Genomic DNA, 18,022 nt, shown 5'->3' with positions numbered 1-18,022 from the left:
CCTTGCACTACATAGTTGAATGAAAATAAAAATAAAAAATAATGATGTATAACAGTAGCGAACTTTAAACTAGGGTTTTTTGGTGCCGAAACCGATACCAAAAATGAAAAATACACTAGGCCGAAAACGACTGTTTTTAAAAAATATTTTCAAACAGCAGATGGTCAGAGACTGGGGACGTGGTACAGGACATGGTCAGAGACTGGGGACGTGGTACAGGACATGGTCAGAGACTGGGGACGTGGTACAGGACATGGTCAGAGACTGGGGACGTGGTACAGGACATGGTCAGAGACTGGGGACGTGGTACAGGACATGGTCAGAGACTGGGGACGTGGTACAGGACATGGTCAGAGACTGGGGACGTGGTACAGGACATGGTCAGAGACTGGGGACGTGGTACAGGACATGGTCAGAGACTGGGGACGTGGTACAGGACATGGTCAGAGACTGGGGACGTGGTACAGGACATGGTCAGAGACTGGGGACGTGGTACAGGACATGGTCAGAGACTGGGGACGTGGTACAGGACATGGTCAGAGACTGGGGACGTGGTACAGGACATGGTCAGAGACTGGGGACGTGGTACAGGACATGGTCAGAGACTGGGGACGTGGTACAGGAGATGGTCAGAGACTGGGGACGTGGTACAGGAGATGGTCAGAGACTGGGGACGTGGTACAGGAGATGGTCAGAGACTGGGGACGTGGTACAGGAGATGGTCAGAGACTGGGGACGTGGTACAGGAGATGGTCAGAGACTGGGGACGTGGTACAGGAGATGGTCAGAGACTGGGGACGTGGTACAGGAGATGGTCAGAGACTGGGGACGTGGTACAGGAGATGGTCAGAGACTGGGGACGTGGTACAGGAGATGGTCAGAGACTGGGGACGTGGTACAGGAGATGGTCAGAGACTGGGGACGTGGTACAGGAGATGGTCAGAGACTGGGGACGTGGTACAGGAGATGGTCAGAGACTGGGGACGTGGTACAGGAGATGGTCAGAGACTGGGGACGTGGTACAGGAGATGGTCAGAGACTGGGGACGTGGTACAGGAGATGGTCAGAGACTGGGGACGTGGTACAGGAGATGGTCAGAGACTGGGGACGTGGTACAGGAGATGGTCAGAGACTGGGGACGTGGTACAGGAGATGGTCAGAGACTGGGGACGTGGTACAGGAGATGGTCAGAGACTGGGGACGTGGTACAGGAGATGGTCAGAGACTGGGGACGTGGTACAGGAGATGGTCAGAGACTGCAGACGTGGTACAGGAGATGGTCAGAGACTGCAGACGTGGTACAGGAGATGGTCAGAGACTGCAGACGTGGTACAGGAGATGGTCAGAGACTGCGAACATGGTACAGGAGATCAAAGCAGCCTCACATTGAAAACACTGTGCATTAATTTTGTGCAAAAAAATAAATAAATAAATAAAAAAAAAGCACACGGAACTGCATCTGGTGTGAACTGGCCCCAAGCTACTTAGTTCCGTTCCAACAGATTTCTATTGGGAATGATCATATCGTTACCTCTACTAGCAATAACTTAACCCTTCCCTATTCTATCACATGGCGATAAAAACCTAGCTGGGTCAAAATCAAGATAATTTTTATTTTATTTTTTATGGTCAATAAAGGGAGCACAGCCTTTGTCCTATGACCTGGTTTTATATAGCATGGCTACATTCACACAAGTGGATAGTTTCCGATGCAAACAAATGACTATTTTGGATGCAGCAGCACTGTGGGCACAAAAAAACTTGTGATTTAGCTGCAGACAAAACTCTGCAATGCTTGCCCTGGGCACACTCTTTCCCCCTCATGTAGCTTGCCAGTGTCTGAATGAAGCCTTACCCATGCCCGGATCAGAGCGGTGATCTCCGTGTGTCACGGAGCTGTGCATTGAATTGCCTGGGCGGCTGCAGTAACAATGTCCCGCCTCCTGTAATCACGTCAGGCTGATTCAATGTCCCCCCATTGGATCAGTGTACCGTCTGTCACAGGAGGCGGGACATTGTTACTGCAGCCGCCCAGGCAATTCAATGCACAGCTTCATGACACACGGAGATCACAGCACTGTCGGGCAGGAGGAGGGAGGAAAGGAGGAGGGAGGAGGGAGGACTGAGGACTGGGGACTGGGGATGAGCCAGGAAAACACCCCTGCAATGGGTGGCACCAGGGGGCGGAGGCCCGCCCAGGCCCCGCCCCCATTTTCAGCAAGATTTTCCTTTCGGCAATTTGCCGAAAACACAATTTTTGGCCGATATGTTTCGGCGGCCGAAATTTCGGTGCATCCCTACTTTAAACTTCTATGTTCTGAGGCACCGGTTGTTTCTATAAAGGATCTTCAGTTATGTGCAAATTCAGGCCCGTCAACCAACAGGCTCAAGTGTAAAAATTTCATTTATTGCAGCTTACTGGTCATTTGTATGGTGACTACATGCCTCTTGCTTTACTTTCACTTAGTGGTCCTACAAATAACACACTTTGTGTCCCTGGATGTCATTCCTCCACTGTATCCATGGAGGGAGCCATTTTTGTCACCCTACTCAGTTTTCCTGATATAGACTACAAAAATACTTTCATCTTTAATAATCTACTATTGATATGGCAAAGATAAATAAGTTGAAGAGGGCACCATTATCCCTCTTACAAACTTGCTCCCATAACAAGAATGCTTTGTGGGTCCTGTACTTGTCCCATAGGACTTCACAATGAAAAAATTTGTTTTGGGGACAAATAATGTCTGTATCTCACTTCCATTACATAATTTTTATTTATTTTTATTTTTTTGGGGGGGGGGGGGGTGATCCACAGGAGAAATACAGACAAAAAAGCTCTGGCTGTACTTCTTTAACCATTTGCCGACCAGCCACAGCAGTGCGGCAGAATGGCAGATTGTCCCCTCGCACCTTAGAACACACACTAAGGCCGCGTACACACGGGCGGACTGTTCGCCCAACTTAGTTTGTCAAACAATCCGACAAACAGTCCGCTCAAAATTTGCATGAGCGGACTTGACCACACACGATGAACGAACAGTCCGCTGAAAGCGTGCGCGATGACGTGAACGGCACGTACGACGGGACTCGAAAAACGACGTCCTATACACTGCAATGCAACCTTCGGCGTGTAAATCCTTTCTGAGCATGCGCGGAACTTAGTTTGACGAACAAGCCTACACACGAGCGGACTGTCCGCTCAAACCAAGTTTCAGCGGACTGTCTTACGGGAATTCCGAAAAAACTTTGTTCGTCAGACTGTCCGCTGAAACTGTCCGCTGAAGCCCACACACGAGCGGACTGTCCGCTGAAACACTGTTCAGCGGACAAAGTTGGGCGAACAGTCCGCCTGTGTGTACGCGGCCTTAGGAACACAATTGTCCCCTTGATCGACCCCTAGTGTTAACCCCTTCCCTGCCAGTGACATTTTTACAGTAATCAGTGCATTTTTATAGCACTGATCACTATATAAAATTACAATGGTCCCAAAAATGTGTCAAAATTGTCCGACGTGTCCGCCATAATGTCGCAGTCTCGATAAAAATAAAAAAAAGGGAAAAAAAATTGCAGATTGCCGCCATTGCTAGTAAAAAATGAAAAAATAATAAAAAATGCCACAAAACTATCCCCTATTTTGTAGACGCTATATCGTTTATGTAAACCAAATAATATATGCTTATTGCGTTTTTGTTTTACCAAAAATATGTAGAAGAATACATATTGGCCTAAACTGAAGAAAAAAAACGTTTAATATTTTTGGGGGATATTATCGCAAAAAATTACGCTCTTTTTTTGTTTATAGCGCAAAAAATAAAAAAATGCAGAGGTGGTCAAATAACACCAAAAGAAAGCTCTATTTGTGGGAAAAAACAGGACGTAAATTTTGTTTGGGTGCAACATCGCACGCGCAATCGTCAGTTAAAGCTATGCAGTGCCGAATCTCAAAAAGTGCTCAGGTCAGGAAGAGGGTAAAATCTTCTGGGGCTGAAGCGGTTAAGGACATAAGTAGTAGATAAACTAACTTATGAATTTGGTAAAAAGAAAAATTTTACATTTTTCTGTTGTTCTGAAACTAACAATTCTCTAATACTTACATCCATTATTAATACCTGCTAGGGACAAGAGTATAAAAAATAAACTTTTCATAACTGATGAGAACAAATAAGAATAGTTAAACATTTTGAGTCATTCCACTATAGTAATAGGAACTATGCAGATTTCCCTTTTAAAATTTACTTTGGCTGCCTCGCAGCACAATCCTTATTAAAATGTTATGTCTACTACCTTATCTTAAATGTTTGAAAGTCCAGTTTCACTCCTCCTCTCTAAAAAAAATACAAATCTCATATCTCAGACTACTTTCAGTCCTTGCAGCGCTGTTTCAGGCTCCAAAGATTTCTGTTCTTAATTCCTGGACAATCTGTTCACTGTCATTAAAAGCTAGTGTTCCGATTGGGAACAAACCCATGAAAAGCGCAGTCCATGAAACATTACATTTCTTCACAGAAGTTCTTAGCTGATGGCCATTCCTGGGTTCTCTACTGTTGGTTCAGTAATGCTAAAATATCTAAATATTTAGTATATACAGCGCTGTGCAAAAGTATTAGGCATGTGTGAAGAAACACTATAAAAAAGGTAAGAATGCTTAAAATTTATTATATATATACACACACACACACACACCACACTTATTTATTTATTTTAATTAATTTACAAAATGCAAAGTGAATATTTGGTGCGAATATCCTTTGGCTTCAAAACAGCATCCATTCTTACACTTGCACAAAGTGAGGGATTTTGTAGGATTAGAGTCAGATGTATGACTAATCAATATACCACAGAGGTGCTAATGATCATCAATTTCATATGTAGGTTGAATCACAGTTGTTAAATTAAATAGAAACAGCTGTATAGGAGGCTTATAACTGGGTGAGGAACAGCCAAGCTATGCTACTAAGGCGAGGTTGTGGAAGACAGTGTTATGTCACAGGACATACACCATGGCAAGGCTTAGCAGAGCAACAAGACACAAGGTAGTTACACTGCATCAGCCTGGGTTTTACAATCAGCTGTTGAAGCTCTTTTGAAAAAGCACAAACAAATGGGCAAAGCTGAGGACCGAAGATGCAGCAGTCGGCAAAGGAATCTTAATACAACGGATGAAAGACACATCACGCTTAATTTCCTTTGACATTGGAAGATGTCCAGCAGTGCCATCAGCACCAGTAGGACCCAGGTACACCCACCTACTGTCAGGAGAAGTCTGTGCAGAAGTGGTCTTCATGTTAGAATTGTAGCCAAAAAGCCAGACCTCCGACATGGAAACAAGGCTAAGTGACTAAAACTATGCATGGCTGTAGCAGAAGGCAGTTTGTCCACGAAGAGCTGGAGATCGGTCCAATAATTAGCGCGTGCAGGCAACAGTGAAACACGGTGAATGTTCCTTGCAAGTTTGGAGCTGCATTTCAGAAAATGGAGTTGGAGATTTGCTCAGGATCAATGGTGTCCTCAATGCTGAGAAATACTGGCAGATACTTATCCATCAGCTTATACCATCAGGGAGGCGTGTTATTGGTCCCAAATTTAGTCTGCTGCAGAACAACGACCCCAAACATACAGCCAACGTCATTAAAAGCTACCTTTAGTGTAAAGAACAAGGAGTCCTGGAAGTGATGGTTTAAACCCCACAGAGCCCAGATCTCAACATCATGGAGTCTGTCTGGGATTACATGAAGAGACAGAAGTATTTGAGGCAGCCTACATCCACAAAACATCTGTGCTTAGTTCTCCAAGATGTTTGGAACCACTTACCTGCCAAGTTCCTTCATAAACTGTGTGCAAGCATACCTAGAATAAATGATGCCGTTTTGAAGGCAAAGGGTGGTCACACCAAAAATTGATTTGATGTAGATTTCTCTTCTGTTCATTTACTTTCCATTTTGTTAACTGAGAAAAATAAAGACTAATAAACACATTTTTTCACACCCGCATAAAACACACATTATATACACACACACACACTTGGACATTTTTCAGAGAATATGAATGATAACATAAAAACAGTTCTTTCACTCGTGGTTAGTGTTTTGGTTAATTTATTCTCAATCAACTGTGTTTACTATTTTTAAAAGTGCGCGTGTGTGTGTGTGTGTGAGAAAGGTCAATGAGTTTCTGCACTCCTGACAGACCCTTGCATCTTTCATCCAGTGCTGCCCTGACGTTTTTGTATTCCGAGTCATAAGGAAAGCAAAAGAATTGTCAAACGGATCTGCGGGAAAAGGTATTTGAACTGTATATAACAGGAAAGGGATATAAAAAGATATCCAAGGAATTAAGAATGCCAATCAGTAGTGTTCAAACTCTAACCAAGAAGTGGAAAATGAGGGATTCTGTTGAAACCAAATCACGGTCAGGTAGACCAACTAAAATTTCAGCCACAACTGCCAGGAGAATTGTTTGAGATGCAAAGAAAACCCCACAAATAACTTCAGGCGAAATACAGAACTCTCTGAAAACATGTGGTGTGGCTGTTTCAAGATGCACAATAAGGAGGCACTTGAAGAAAGATGGGCTGCATTGTCGAATCGCCAGAAGAAAGCCATTACTACGCAAATGCCACAAAGTATCCTGCTTACGCCAAATACGCCAAACAGCACAGAGACATTCTCAAACATTCTGGCACAAAGTCATTTGGAGTGATGAGACCAAAATTTAGCTTTTTGGCCACAACCATAAATGCTACAATCGGAGAGGAGTCAACAAGGCCAATGATGAAAGGTACACCATTCCTACTGTGAAGGTAAATCGCTGATGTTTTGGGGATGTGTGAGCTATTAAGGCACAGAAAATTATAATGGAGGAACATTTGCAATTATCAGCCAGGAAGCCGCGGATGGGACGTACTTGGACATTCCAACATGACAATGATCCAAAACACAAGGCCAAGTCGACCCGTCATTGGCTACGGCAGAATAAAGTGAAGGTTCTGGGGTGGCCATCTCAGTCTCCTGACCTCAATATCATTAAGCCACTCTGGGGAGATCTCAAAAACGTGCAGTTCATGCAAGACAGCCCAAGAATTTACAGGAACTGGAGGCTTTTTACCAAAAGGAATTCGCAGCTTTACCATCTGAAAAGATAAAGAGCCTCATCCACAAATATCACAAAAGACTTCAAGCTGTCATTGATGTTAAAGGGGGCAATACACGGTATTAAGAGCTGGGGTGTGTAAACTTTTGATCAGGGTCATTGGGGTATTTTCTGTTCTTATTAAGGATTAAAAAAAAAAATAAAAAAAAAAGTAAAACACAGTTGAAGGATAATAAATGACTTTAGCCAAACACTAACCATAAGTGAAAGAAGAGTTTTTGTGTTATCATTCATATTATCTGAAAAATGGTCAAGAAATCAGATTCTGCCAGGGTATGTAAACTTATGAGCACAACTATAATTAAAATAATTAATTAATATTACACACACACACACACACACACACACACACACACACACACACACACACACTAGCCAATTTGGGCTCATAAAAAAAAAAGTTTTTGGTGTGCCCTTGCAGAGACCTGTGTTTTTCTTAGTGTCAGTCTCAAGCTTGCCATGCACTCATAGGCTTCTAAATTGAAATTAGCATTGTATTATGACAGCACCAGCTATCTGAACAAGGACGTTATGTCCATTATTTTCAGTTTAAGTATATAGTGTACTGTATATTGAAACCACAACATCCTAACTATATATGTTTAGACCTTATGGTGTTATTGTAGGAGAGGAGGGGCGGGAGCGGATACACCTTTTTTTTTTATTTCTTTTTTTTAGAGGCATACAGCTCCCACCTCCATCCCTGCAATCTTCTGGGACACATTACAGGTCCCAGAAGATTGCCCGGCCAGTAACAGAATGCAGAGTGGCTCGTGCATGCGCAGTGCGCCCACAGTAAGAAAACTGGCGCCATGGAGAGGAGGGGGAAAGGAGGCTTTGTGCGCCCACATCGCTGGACTGTGGGACAGGTGAGTGTCTGATTATTAGAAGTCAGCAGATACACTTTCAGCAGCTGCTGACTTTTATTTTATTTATTTTTTCAGCAGAATTCCGCTTTAAGTTTCATTTCTTAATATTACAAACAAAAAGGAGATATCTAGTGAGATTTATCACCAAATGAAAGTCCAAGTTATCCTGAAAAAGACCAGGTATAATTTACCAGAATACACTACGCAGTTGCAAAATATGTGAAGTTTATATGAACACATGCTGAAGTTGCAAGACTAGGTTCAGGCATTTAAGTTTGTTTTGACCTTCGTCATTACGGGACTTAAAAAACATAAAAAAAAAGGAGTATTAAAACACAAAACCAAAAATGTAATATAAATGCAATATATTTTCCCTCCGTTTTCACCTTGGTGATCTGGCCAGTAACACACCTCCCGTATTAGAGTGCCCCCACTGTGGATGTATTAGCACAGGGGGCAAAGCAACACTGTCAGTCTGGGGGGAGGGAAGTGTTAGAAGTACTAGCAAATTTAGATACACTAATAAATTGAAGCAAAACTTCAACTAATACATTATAATCAGTTACAGCAAACAGTTTTTTTCTTGTTGGAATAAAAGTATTACATAAATAAAAGTCATAACATTGTAATCACCCCTGAGAGTGCTAAATGGTTTGTCTCATCCCTGTAAAATGATACATCTGGAAGAGAGATTCTTCTTTTGAAAAATAACAGACTGGCTGGGTCACCAGATGAAAATAGAAGAAAGAAAGCCTAAAAAATGAATAAATAAATAAAATAGAGAAGAAGGAAGAAGGAAGAAGACGAAGACGAAGAACCGGGCCAACGCTAGTAAAAGAGCTGGAAGAAGAAAGTGGAGGCGGCAAGAAGAACCGAAGAGCAGGACAAGACCCCCGAAGGTCGGAAGAAGACCCCCCCCCCCCCCCCCCCGGACGGATGCGACGAAGGAGAAAGCCAGGCTCCTCCGTTAATAAAAGAGCAGAAGATACCGGAGGAGTCCAGCGAGAAGACCCCCGAAGCTGTCTAATAAAGTATTTTAAAAACCTGCATTGTTTTTTTTCTGTAGACTTTTTTTTTCCCCCCCAGGTGAATGGGTAGGGGTACAATGTACCCCATACTCATTCACATAGGGTAAGGGGCCGGAATATGGGGGCCCCCTTATTAACACTACACTGAAATATCTATGCATGCATCTGCTAGCTGTCTGCATTGAAAGATATGTGACAATGCAAGAGAACAAAAAAGGGTTGATATCTCATAAGAAGAATTGCATGAACAATGACCTTTAGGGCAGGATACCCAGGAAAAGATTTAATGAAAGCTTTGCATTACAAAATACTGAAAAATACTAATTATGTTAAAGCTTACACAAGATTTTAGTGACTGGATTTGCATATATTTTAAAATACAATGTACAGTTTTTTTTTTGTTTTTTTTTGTTTTGGAAAGAACAGGAAAGAGTTAACACTCATCAATTTATTTTGTGCTGACTGTGTCCCGTTAGCAAAAATGTCCTTTCCTTCCTGTCACAGAGATCCAATAGAGGAAAGATCTTCAAAGTGATAGAATAAAACCCTCTGACAAGTGTCATTGAAACAGGTGTGCCCAATGGAAGATTTCCCCCTCTACTTCTTACAACAAGTATACATTTTGAATTTCCCATCTCCTTCTGTCCTGGGGACACCTATGAAGAATCTTCTGACATAAAGACCTAAAATGTCTCATTCAGGATTTAGAGAAGAGCTAAGAGGAGATTTTCTGTGACCCCTCTCTGCGAGGGGCACAATGGCAGCTAAGCCAGCATGTCTGTTTCCTAACTAAACCTATGCCATAATCAATAATATTGGCTATCCTAGTGATCAAAAAAATAAAAATAAAATTATATTAGGTTTAGAACAATGTTGAATGCATTCACTGCTGTGAATATAAATATATGCGATGATAGATAGGTGTAAGTGTTGTGGCATCAACCTTCACAAGAAATAAACATATAATATACAATCAAAAATCAACATACCCAATCAAAACAAATGTGTATCCAAATAAATACTTATAATCAATTATGTATCAAAATAAGTGTGTCTTCTGAAATTGGTTCTAAACATACATTTATTTTACTAAAATGAAAACAGGTTAATGTAATGGTTTTGCACTGAGTGGCCCTGAACCTCCCCTCTCCTCTTCTGGGATCCCCCACTGGCTCTCTCTGCTCCTCCTTCTCTGAGCATCCCCATAGCAAGCCATTTGCTAGAGCGCACTCCTGTGAGCTCAATCCCGAGCCAGGCTGTGCGCATCTATAGACAGACACAGTGCCGCTCTGCCCCTGCCCCTTATCACAGGATTTGATTAACAGCAGCAGGAGCAGATGGCTGCTATCAGCAAAGCCTGTGAAACCAGAAAGAGGGAAGAAGAGCTGCTGCAGACAGAACAGCACTGAACTGAACTGAGAATTAACTTGTGTGTTTGGGGGAGCTGCTATTAAAAAGTTTTTTTACCTTAATAAACAGAATGCATTACAGTAAAATAAATAAATAATGTTAGCCTTTAGAGCCACCATAACATGATATTAAAACTCCAATTCTTTTCAGCAGCTGATTTGATCACAAAGTGTAATGGAAGTTTGGAAGTTCTGTATATAATTGCATTCTATTTTATATGTATTTCACACTGCCCTCTGTGCACATGGCATTAATAAGGTTTTCAGAACATGTTTACATTCTTTCGAGTCCTGATTAGAATTAGCCTGCCTATGTAACGCCCTTTGTTACCATAAATGTACAATTGTAATATTAATGTGATTCCTATGTAATCATGTGTATAAAAACCTTTAATTGCGTCATAATAAAGGAGAGCGGTTATTTGGAAAGATGCTGAGCTTATCTTTTGTGTCCGTTCCCTACTGCAGTAGTTATTAATTTGGAATCACTAATCAATATGAGGATGGGAGTTGTCTATCTATAAAATATCTGTCACTAGGTAGGAACCTTTTTTTTTATCTTTTAGCTCTGGCCTATGCTCCTGTTTAAACGATTACCACGACTACTGCCCTAGGTTTCCTGTTTCAGGGTGGCTGCTTTCTTCTGCACTATCCAATGGAGCCAGCCTTGAATGCAAGCGCTAGAGTTGTGTCTCCTTACACTGTGACATCAATGGAAAACACAAAGCCCTGTAACCTAGAATGGCAACAACATACCTCGGTGCTTCTCCCAGCTAATAGACTGGCTCCCAAATAGTATGTTCACTGTTAAAGCAGTAGTAAACTCTTGCTGACAAAAATCCACTGGCAGGATTTTATAACAGAAGAGACCCCATTGATCTCTTCTATCATAAACATCCCCACTCCCTGTCAAGGCGGTGCATACCAGTAAATTATGACTCAAACCTGCAGGGGGACCAGCTATCTTATTTTTAGGAAACAAGTTTACTACAGCTTTAACTTTCCAATGCAGATTGGAAGGCAGTAGCACTGAGACAGGAGTCAGCAGCACCACAATTTTTACACTACAAGTGCTAAGAATTCTAACAAATAGTGGAATGTAGTGCAATGGGGAATGTTTCTTTTATTATGTTCAATGTGTTAAAATATGTGAGTTTAATACTATTTTAACACTTTGTATCTTCATGTCACTATGCCAGTACTAAAAATTAAGCTATGCCCAATGTGTGTGCTCAATTAAAAATAAAAAAACTCAACAGACCGTATTTAACCTTACTGCAAATTCAGATAATAAAAAGCTTTCTGCCCATACATTTCGTCACTCGGGATTTTTCCCTTGGGATCCTGTGTGACCCAACACATCAGCAGGGGCAACCTAAACGAGCACTTGTAGATTCACTTAAGTTGAATGTGGAGAGCCAGTGACTGTGATATCCAGGTCAGCACCAAGTGGGTGGGAGACGCAGTTCACAGCTGTTACAGAGAGCTGTGCAGCCAGTTGAATCTGACAAACATCACAAGATTCACTAGTGTAGTTTTATGAACCACAACATATCAAGTGTATTGGAATGTGTTATGGAATGAGCTAATTCAAACTAGAACAAAGTTAGGGATTGCACAATTCCCACACCGCCCATGCTTGCCTTTGTGAGAGATATGGGTGCCATTATTAATGACACCCCAACTGCATCTTGCAAACAAACTGCGTTCGTGGCAAACAAGCGTTTGCAGTTTGCTGCAATGCCGTATGCAAAAGTAGTGATTACACTGCCTTTTGCATGTTCTTGTGTGTTTCGCAGCCCTTTTGAAGGAATGGGCTATCAAAGCTGGACTGCAATGAACCGTGGGGGAACGTACATGTTCCAGTGTTAACCAGCCCCTTATCAACTGGCATTTATGTTATAACAACATATGGAGTTAAAGTCTATTACAGTATTACAATCGAGTGCAGTGGTTTATAAGCCCATTTTCAATCATGGACCCCTTTAAGAATCTGATTAAAGCTATGGACCCCCTATGCAGAAATATTCACATAATCACAACTTTGCATGTAATAAATAGAGGTACATTATTTTTATGTAAACGTGACCACCAGCACTACTAATAATATTACTGTTAGGTTACTTTCACACAGAGGCACTCAACAGGCACTATAATGCTAAAATTAGCACCTGCAAAGCACCTTAAAAGAGCCTCTGCTCTCACTCCAATGTGAAAGCCCGAGGGCTTTCACACTGGAGCGGTGAGCTGGCAGGAAGGTAAAAAATAAAATAAATGAATAAATATTTGAAATAAATAGGCAGCGGCACTTTGCGGACAGTTTTAACCCTTTTTCGGCCACTAGCAGGGGTTAAAAAATCGCTCCGCTACCGGCCGAAAACCTCCGCAAAAACAACGGTAAAGTGTAGCTAAAAATAGGATCGCTTTGCCCCCAACACCCCAGTCTGAAAGTAGCCTTGCTGCTACATAAGGATTAGCACTTCTTATTATAAAGCGGCACAAGATGGTGGTTGTGCAGATAACGATGACACAAATTTAAATGGCAAACATGGGCCAACAGCAAGTCAAGAGACGGTCACTGTAAGCAGTGAAAGGGTGCGTTTTCTTTGATTTCTTTCAATAGAAAAGCACGGATTGGGACAGGGGGGGGTGGGGCTGCATAGAGACCGTAAACGTTATTTTTTTTTATCTGAACCTCACAGTCCCCCCTGAAATCCATACATGAAACCTGAAACCTTTAGGGGTCCATGGATCTCAGATTACGAATCCCTGGAGTAGTGAGTTTGAAACAAGCACAAGTGTTGGGCTCAGTTTTGTCAGTAGTACTGATCAAATGCACATATTCGCCAGCGCAACTTGGATCATCATATACGGCCAAATCTTTTATTGAAGAATGATCATATAACAAAAGACATGGTGCAATGTTTCGGAGCCATGCAGAACCATGTCTGACGAAGGGGTCCTGTGTGGCTCCGAAAAACTGCACCATGTCTTTTGTAATGTGACCATTATTCTTTTACAAAGGATTTTATTAATTATGATAAATATGATTCATTGTTAATGACATTAACATTATTTATTGTTAATGACACCCCAGATGTGAACCTAGGCTTAAAGTTAAAGGGGTTGTAAACCCTTGGGTTCATTCACCTTAATGCATCCTATGCATTAAGGTGAAAAAACTTCTGTCGCTGACCGGTCCCCTAGCCCCTTCATTTTACTCACCAGAGTCCCACGATTCCCACGCCAGAGATGCGCTCTTCCCCTCTGCCCGTTGGCTCTTGATTAGATAGCAGTGGGAGCCAATGGCTGCGCTGCTGTCAATCAAATCCAATGATGTCAAGGGGGGGGGCACCTATAGAGCACCAGAATTCTGCATCTATAGATGCAAATGCTGGACTCAGGAGTGCGCCCGCAAGGTAACCCCTCGGAAGAGTGGAGGCGTGTTTGTTATTTAAAAAAAAAAATTTTTTAAATGTAAAAAAAAAAAAAAAAAAAAAAAAAAAAGCTTAGCTTTACAATCACTTTAATAAACTTCTGACTCGAGAGAAGCCGATTTAAATCCATAAAACTAACGTACCTGTTCCAGAACATCAAGTTTGAGTTCCAGCTTACTAAGGACAACATCTCCACCCCAGAGGGACAGCTGTAAGTCAGAAGGCTTCAAATTCTTTATGTAGCGGTTCACATAGCTCATTAAAATCGGAGTCACATAGGACTCCAACATTGTTGGAGAAATCCAGCTGTGGGCACTCCTTCACCTGGAAGAACAAAAATATTATATTTGTGTACATTGACGGCGCTATACAAGTACCTGTAATAATAATATATTTAATACACAATGAACCAAAAAAATATGCATCTGTCCTTTTTTTTTATTCCAACTATGGAATTTCAACAGACCATTTAATACCGAGTATCTTGTATTCATTATAAAAATAAAAATACAAATCTCTTCTCTAAATTGTGGAAACAATTAGTGAGTGACCCCCCCAATATGCTGAGGGAAAACTACACCAGAAAGAGACCAAAACTGTCTATATGTAGCAAAGACTACAACTGAATTTTTGCATCCCCAACAGCCCTCCAGATGTGATATGAGAAGAATAAGATACAATCAAACTGGAAAAATGCTAGTTTAACCACTTGCCGCTCTATAGCACCACCCTATAGCAAAATGACGGCGGCAAAGTGGTTTCAAAAACCTGACCAGGAGTCATATGACGTCCTCAGGATTTTGAGCCGCTGCACGCCCCCGGGGCATGCATCGCGGGCGATCGTTGTTGTGCAGTATCATTCTGACACCCCGCAACTACGATCTGGGTAAAGAGTCTCCAATGGAGACTCTTTACCACGTGATCAGCCGTGTCCAATCACAGCTGATCACAGTGTAAATAGGAAGAGTCGGCTTTTCTTCACTCGCGTCTGTCAGACGCGAGTAGAGGAGAGCCGACCGGCTGCTCCTCTGAAAGGGGGGTGTCTGTGTTGATCGATTATCAGCTCAGCCCCCCCCCTCCAGGATGCCCACACTGGACCACTGGGGATGCCCAGCACCAGGTATGCCACTCTAGACCACCAGGGATGCCAGTCAGTGCCCACAGTGGATGCCAATCAGTGCCCACAATGGGCATTACTGATTGGCATGCATTATTGTTTGGCACTGATTGGCATCCATCAGTACAATATAATGCCGCCTATGAGTGCCCATCATCAGTGCCCATCCGTGTTCATCCATGACGCCTATATATGCCAATCTGTGCCAGCTATCAGTGCCACCCATCAGTGCCCATCAGTGCCACTTCATTGGTACCACCTCATTGGTGCCCATCAGTGCCGCCTTATCAGTGCCCATCAGTGCAGCCCCATCAGTGAAGGAAAAAACTTATTTACAAAGTTTTGAAACAAACAAAAAAAAACATTTTTTTTCATAATTTTCAGGCTTTTTTTATTTGTTTAGCAAAAGATAAAAACCGTAGAGGTGATCAAATACCACCATAAGAAAGCTCTATTTGTGGGAAAAAAATTATAAAAATTTAAATTGGGTATAGTGTAGCATGACCGCGCAATTGTCAAAGTGCTACAGCGCTGAACTCTCAAAATCGGTCTGGGCAGGAAGTTGTTTAAGTGCCTGGTATTGAGGTGGTTAAAGAAATAAAAAGCATTCCTGGAATTCAACTATAATTGGCCTACCTCAGGTGTGATTATAAATACCTTTGAAGCACTAATAAACTCAAATCAATCTATACTAGCCATGGAAATAATTCTTGACAGGGAGATCCAGATACTAGCAAGCCTATCTATATATAAAAGTAAAGAGAAAGAAAGGAGGGCAAAAGAAAACCGTACACTACAAAAAGCCTTCACATGTTTTGCATGTCAAAACTCAATGCTTGCTTTAGTTTTATTAAATTTTTTTTGCTGCTGTTTATAAGCGAGGCTAGAGCTGCACGATTCTGGCTAAAATAAGAATCACATTTTTTTTTTTTTTTGCTTAGAATAAAGATCACGATTCGCTCACGATTCTCACGGTGTAACATCATCTTTCACATTATACAAAAAAATTGGGCTACCTTTACTGTTTAATTTTTTTTTTTTTATTCATTGTATTGTATTTTTTCACAAAAAAATTGCATTTGAAAGACCGCTGTGCAAATGCAGTGCGACATAAAATATTGCAACAATCGCCATTTTATTCCCTAGGATATGGTATAATATAATATATATAGTTTGGGGGTTCCAAGTAATTTTCTAGCAAAAAATACTGATTTTAACTATGTAAGAAAAAGAAACAAGTGTCAGAAAAAGTATTAGTCTTCAAGTGATTAAACTTCCCTTATTTACAGATGAAGTTCATTCCTTTGATTTCATAACGAAAAGTTACAATGTTTATAGTTATCTATTAGCGCCAACAAAGTTGTGAAAAACTCGGCAGACTGTCTGTTTTTTCCTTTTGACAGCTGAGTGAGCAGAGAACTCTCTACACTTGTTACATGAATGACTAGGAGAATTCTGCATAGAGATCGTGAGGGGGGTTGAATCAAGATTGAGATTTAAAGAGTAATCATGCAGCTCTAATAGAGGCTCGTGATTTCTGGACAGATCTGAAAACACACAGTCATGGTGGGAGTTGTATGCATCTATGTGAAAGAATGTATAGAGAGAATATATCAGAATCATCACTTGAACAAATTTTCCACTTTACACTTGTGTTCTATTACACTTTTGGCATCAGATCTGAGATCATAAGATCTGAGTTAAAGCGGAGCTGCACCCAAAAGGGAAAGCTCCGCTTGTTTGCTTTCTCATCCCCCCCGCTGCCACATTTGGCCCCTTTTGGGGGGGGGGGGGGAGCAGATACCTGTCAAAACCAGGTACCTGCTCCCACTTCTGGGAAATATCACTGCAATCACTGTGTGGCGATCTACAAAATTTCTGACCCCTCCTTCTTGCCCCCCCCCCCCCCCACCACCACTGTCTTCTGGGAGACACACAGGTCCAAGAAGACATTAGGACCATTCAAGCGCAGCACAACTCACGGATGCGAAATAGGAAACAGGCTTTAAAGCCGCAAGGATTCACTTCCTATTTCCCTTAGTGAAGATGTCAGCACTCGCACCATGAGCAGATGGATGGATTGATTTGGGGTGCCGACATTGTGGGATCCCTGACCAGGTAAGTGTCCTTATATTAAAAGTCACATTTTTGACACATTTAGTGGGCATCATTGCCTGCAACAATGTGGGTCATTTTTGCCTTGCTGTGATTCCAAGCACTGTGGCTATGGCCTACGTACTCCCTCCTCCTTGAAGCATGGGGGGCGGCAGGTAAAAATGTGGTTCAGCCATGCATTTTAACCATCCCTCAAGCACAAGTGTAAATGAGGCCTTAAGGTGGCATTTTTTTCTGCCCATGTGTATGAGGATCTAGAAAACCCCTAGTGCTTGACTGCATACAGCCACCTCTTCCAATACACAGCAAAGGTAAGTCACAGGAATGTCGGTTTGCAAGGACTGCACACTACACAGCCTTGTAGTACAAATCCCGCCACACCTCCTCCCCCTGACACTTCTATGACAGAGCTGTGTAAGAAGCTTCCTGTCATTGCAGCTGCTGCCACTTCGTATTATGTGACTGGAGAGGAGCCCGGCTTCTCCTCCACACCTCCCCCTCACACCAGCCTGCACACATACATCGCTGAGCGGGATACTCACACCGGACACCGCCAGCCGGCTGTCACTACGGGACTTCCAGTCACAACGTGCACATCCCTCCTCACTTCCGGGTGTGCCTCTGACGGCGGAGGTGACGTCATGTAAACAAGCCGAAGTGCTGCCGGAAGCGAGATCCGGGTCACATGACCCGCTGCTGACTACCACAGGAGTGATCTGTGTGTATGAAGAGAGGCCACCGTCGCCTGACCTCTCTGTCTTGTATATGTACACCATTACAAAGATCTGTTCATAAAGCTCACCTTCATCCTTCTACATTCATTAAAGTAAAACTAAAGAGTAAACGTGTTTTTCTTTTTGTATAGAATAAAGAAGCGTTATAAACTTATCACATT

General features: G+C 42.2%; 1 protein-coding gene across 2 annotated transcripts in view; it reads right to left on the bottom strand.

Annotated features, from left to right (window-relative positions):
* Nucleotides 1–17,760, bottom strand: part of VPS13B (vacuolar protein sorting 13 homolog B) — a 1,337,220-nt gene extending 1,319,460 nt beyond the window's left edge. For both annotated transcript variants that reach the window (XM_077493096.1, XM_077493095.1), the window contains exons 1-2: nucleotides 17,670–17,760; nucleotides 14,039–14,219 (exon numbers count right to left, since the gene is read on the bottom strand). In XM_077493096.1, the coding sequence (XP_077349222.1) occupies nucleotides 14,039–14,185 (147 nt within the window). In that variant the 5' untranslated portion in view covers nucleotides 14,186–14,219; nucleotides 17,670–17,760. The remainder of the gene's footprint in view (nucleotides 1–14,038; nucleotides 14,220–17,669) is intronic.
* Between the last annotated feature and the right edge of the window lie 262 nt (nucleotides 17,761–18,022).

Source organism: Lithobates pipiens, unplaced genomic scaffold (assembly GCF_037356315.1).
Source record: "Lithobates pipiens isolate NorthernLeopardFrog02 unplaced genomic scaffold, aLitPip1_a1.2 Scaffold_19, whole genome shotgun sequence".
In the NCBI taxonomy this organism is placed as follows: domain Eukaryota; kingdom Metazoa; phylum Chordata; class Amphibia; order Anura; family Ranidae; genus Lithobates; species Lithobates pipiens.
The sequence above is the reverse complement of the archived record's forward strand: the minus strand, read 5'-3'. Positions and strand labels throughout refer to the sequence as shown.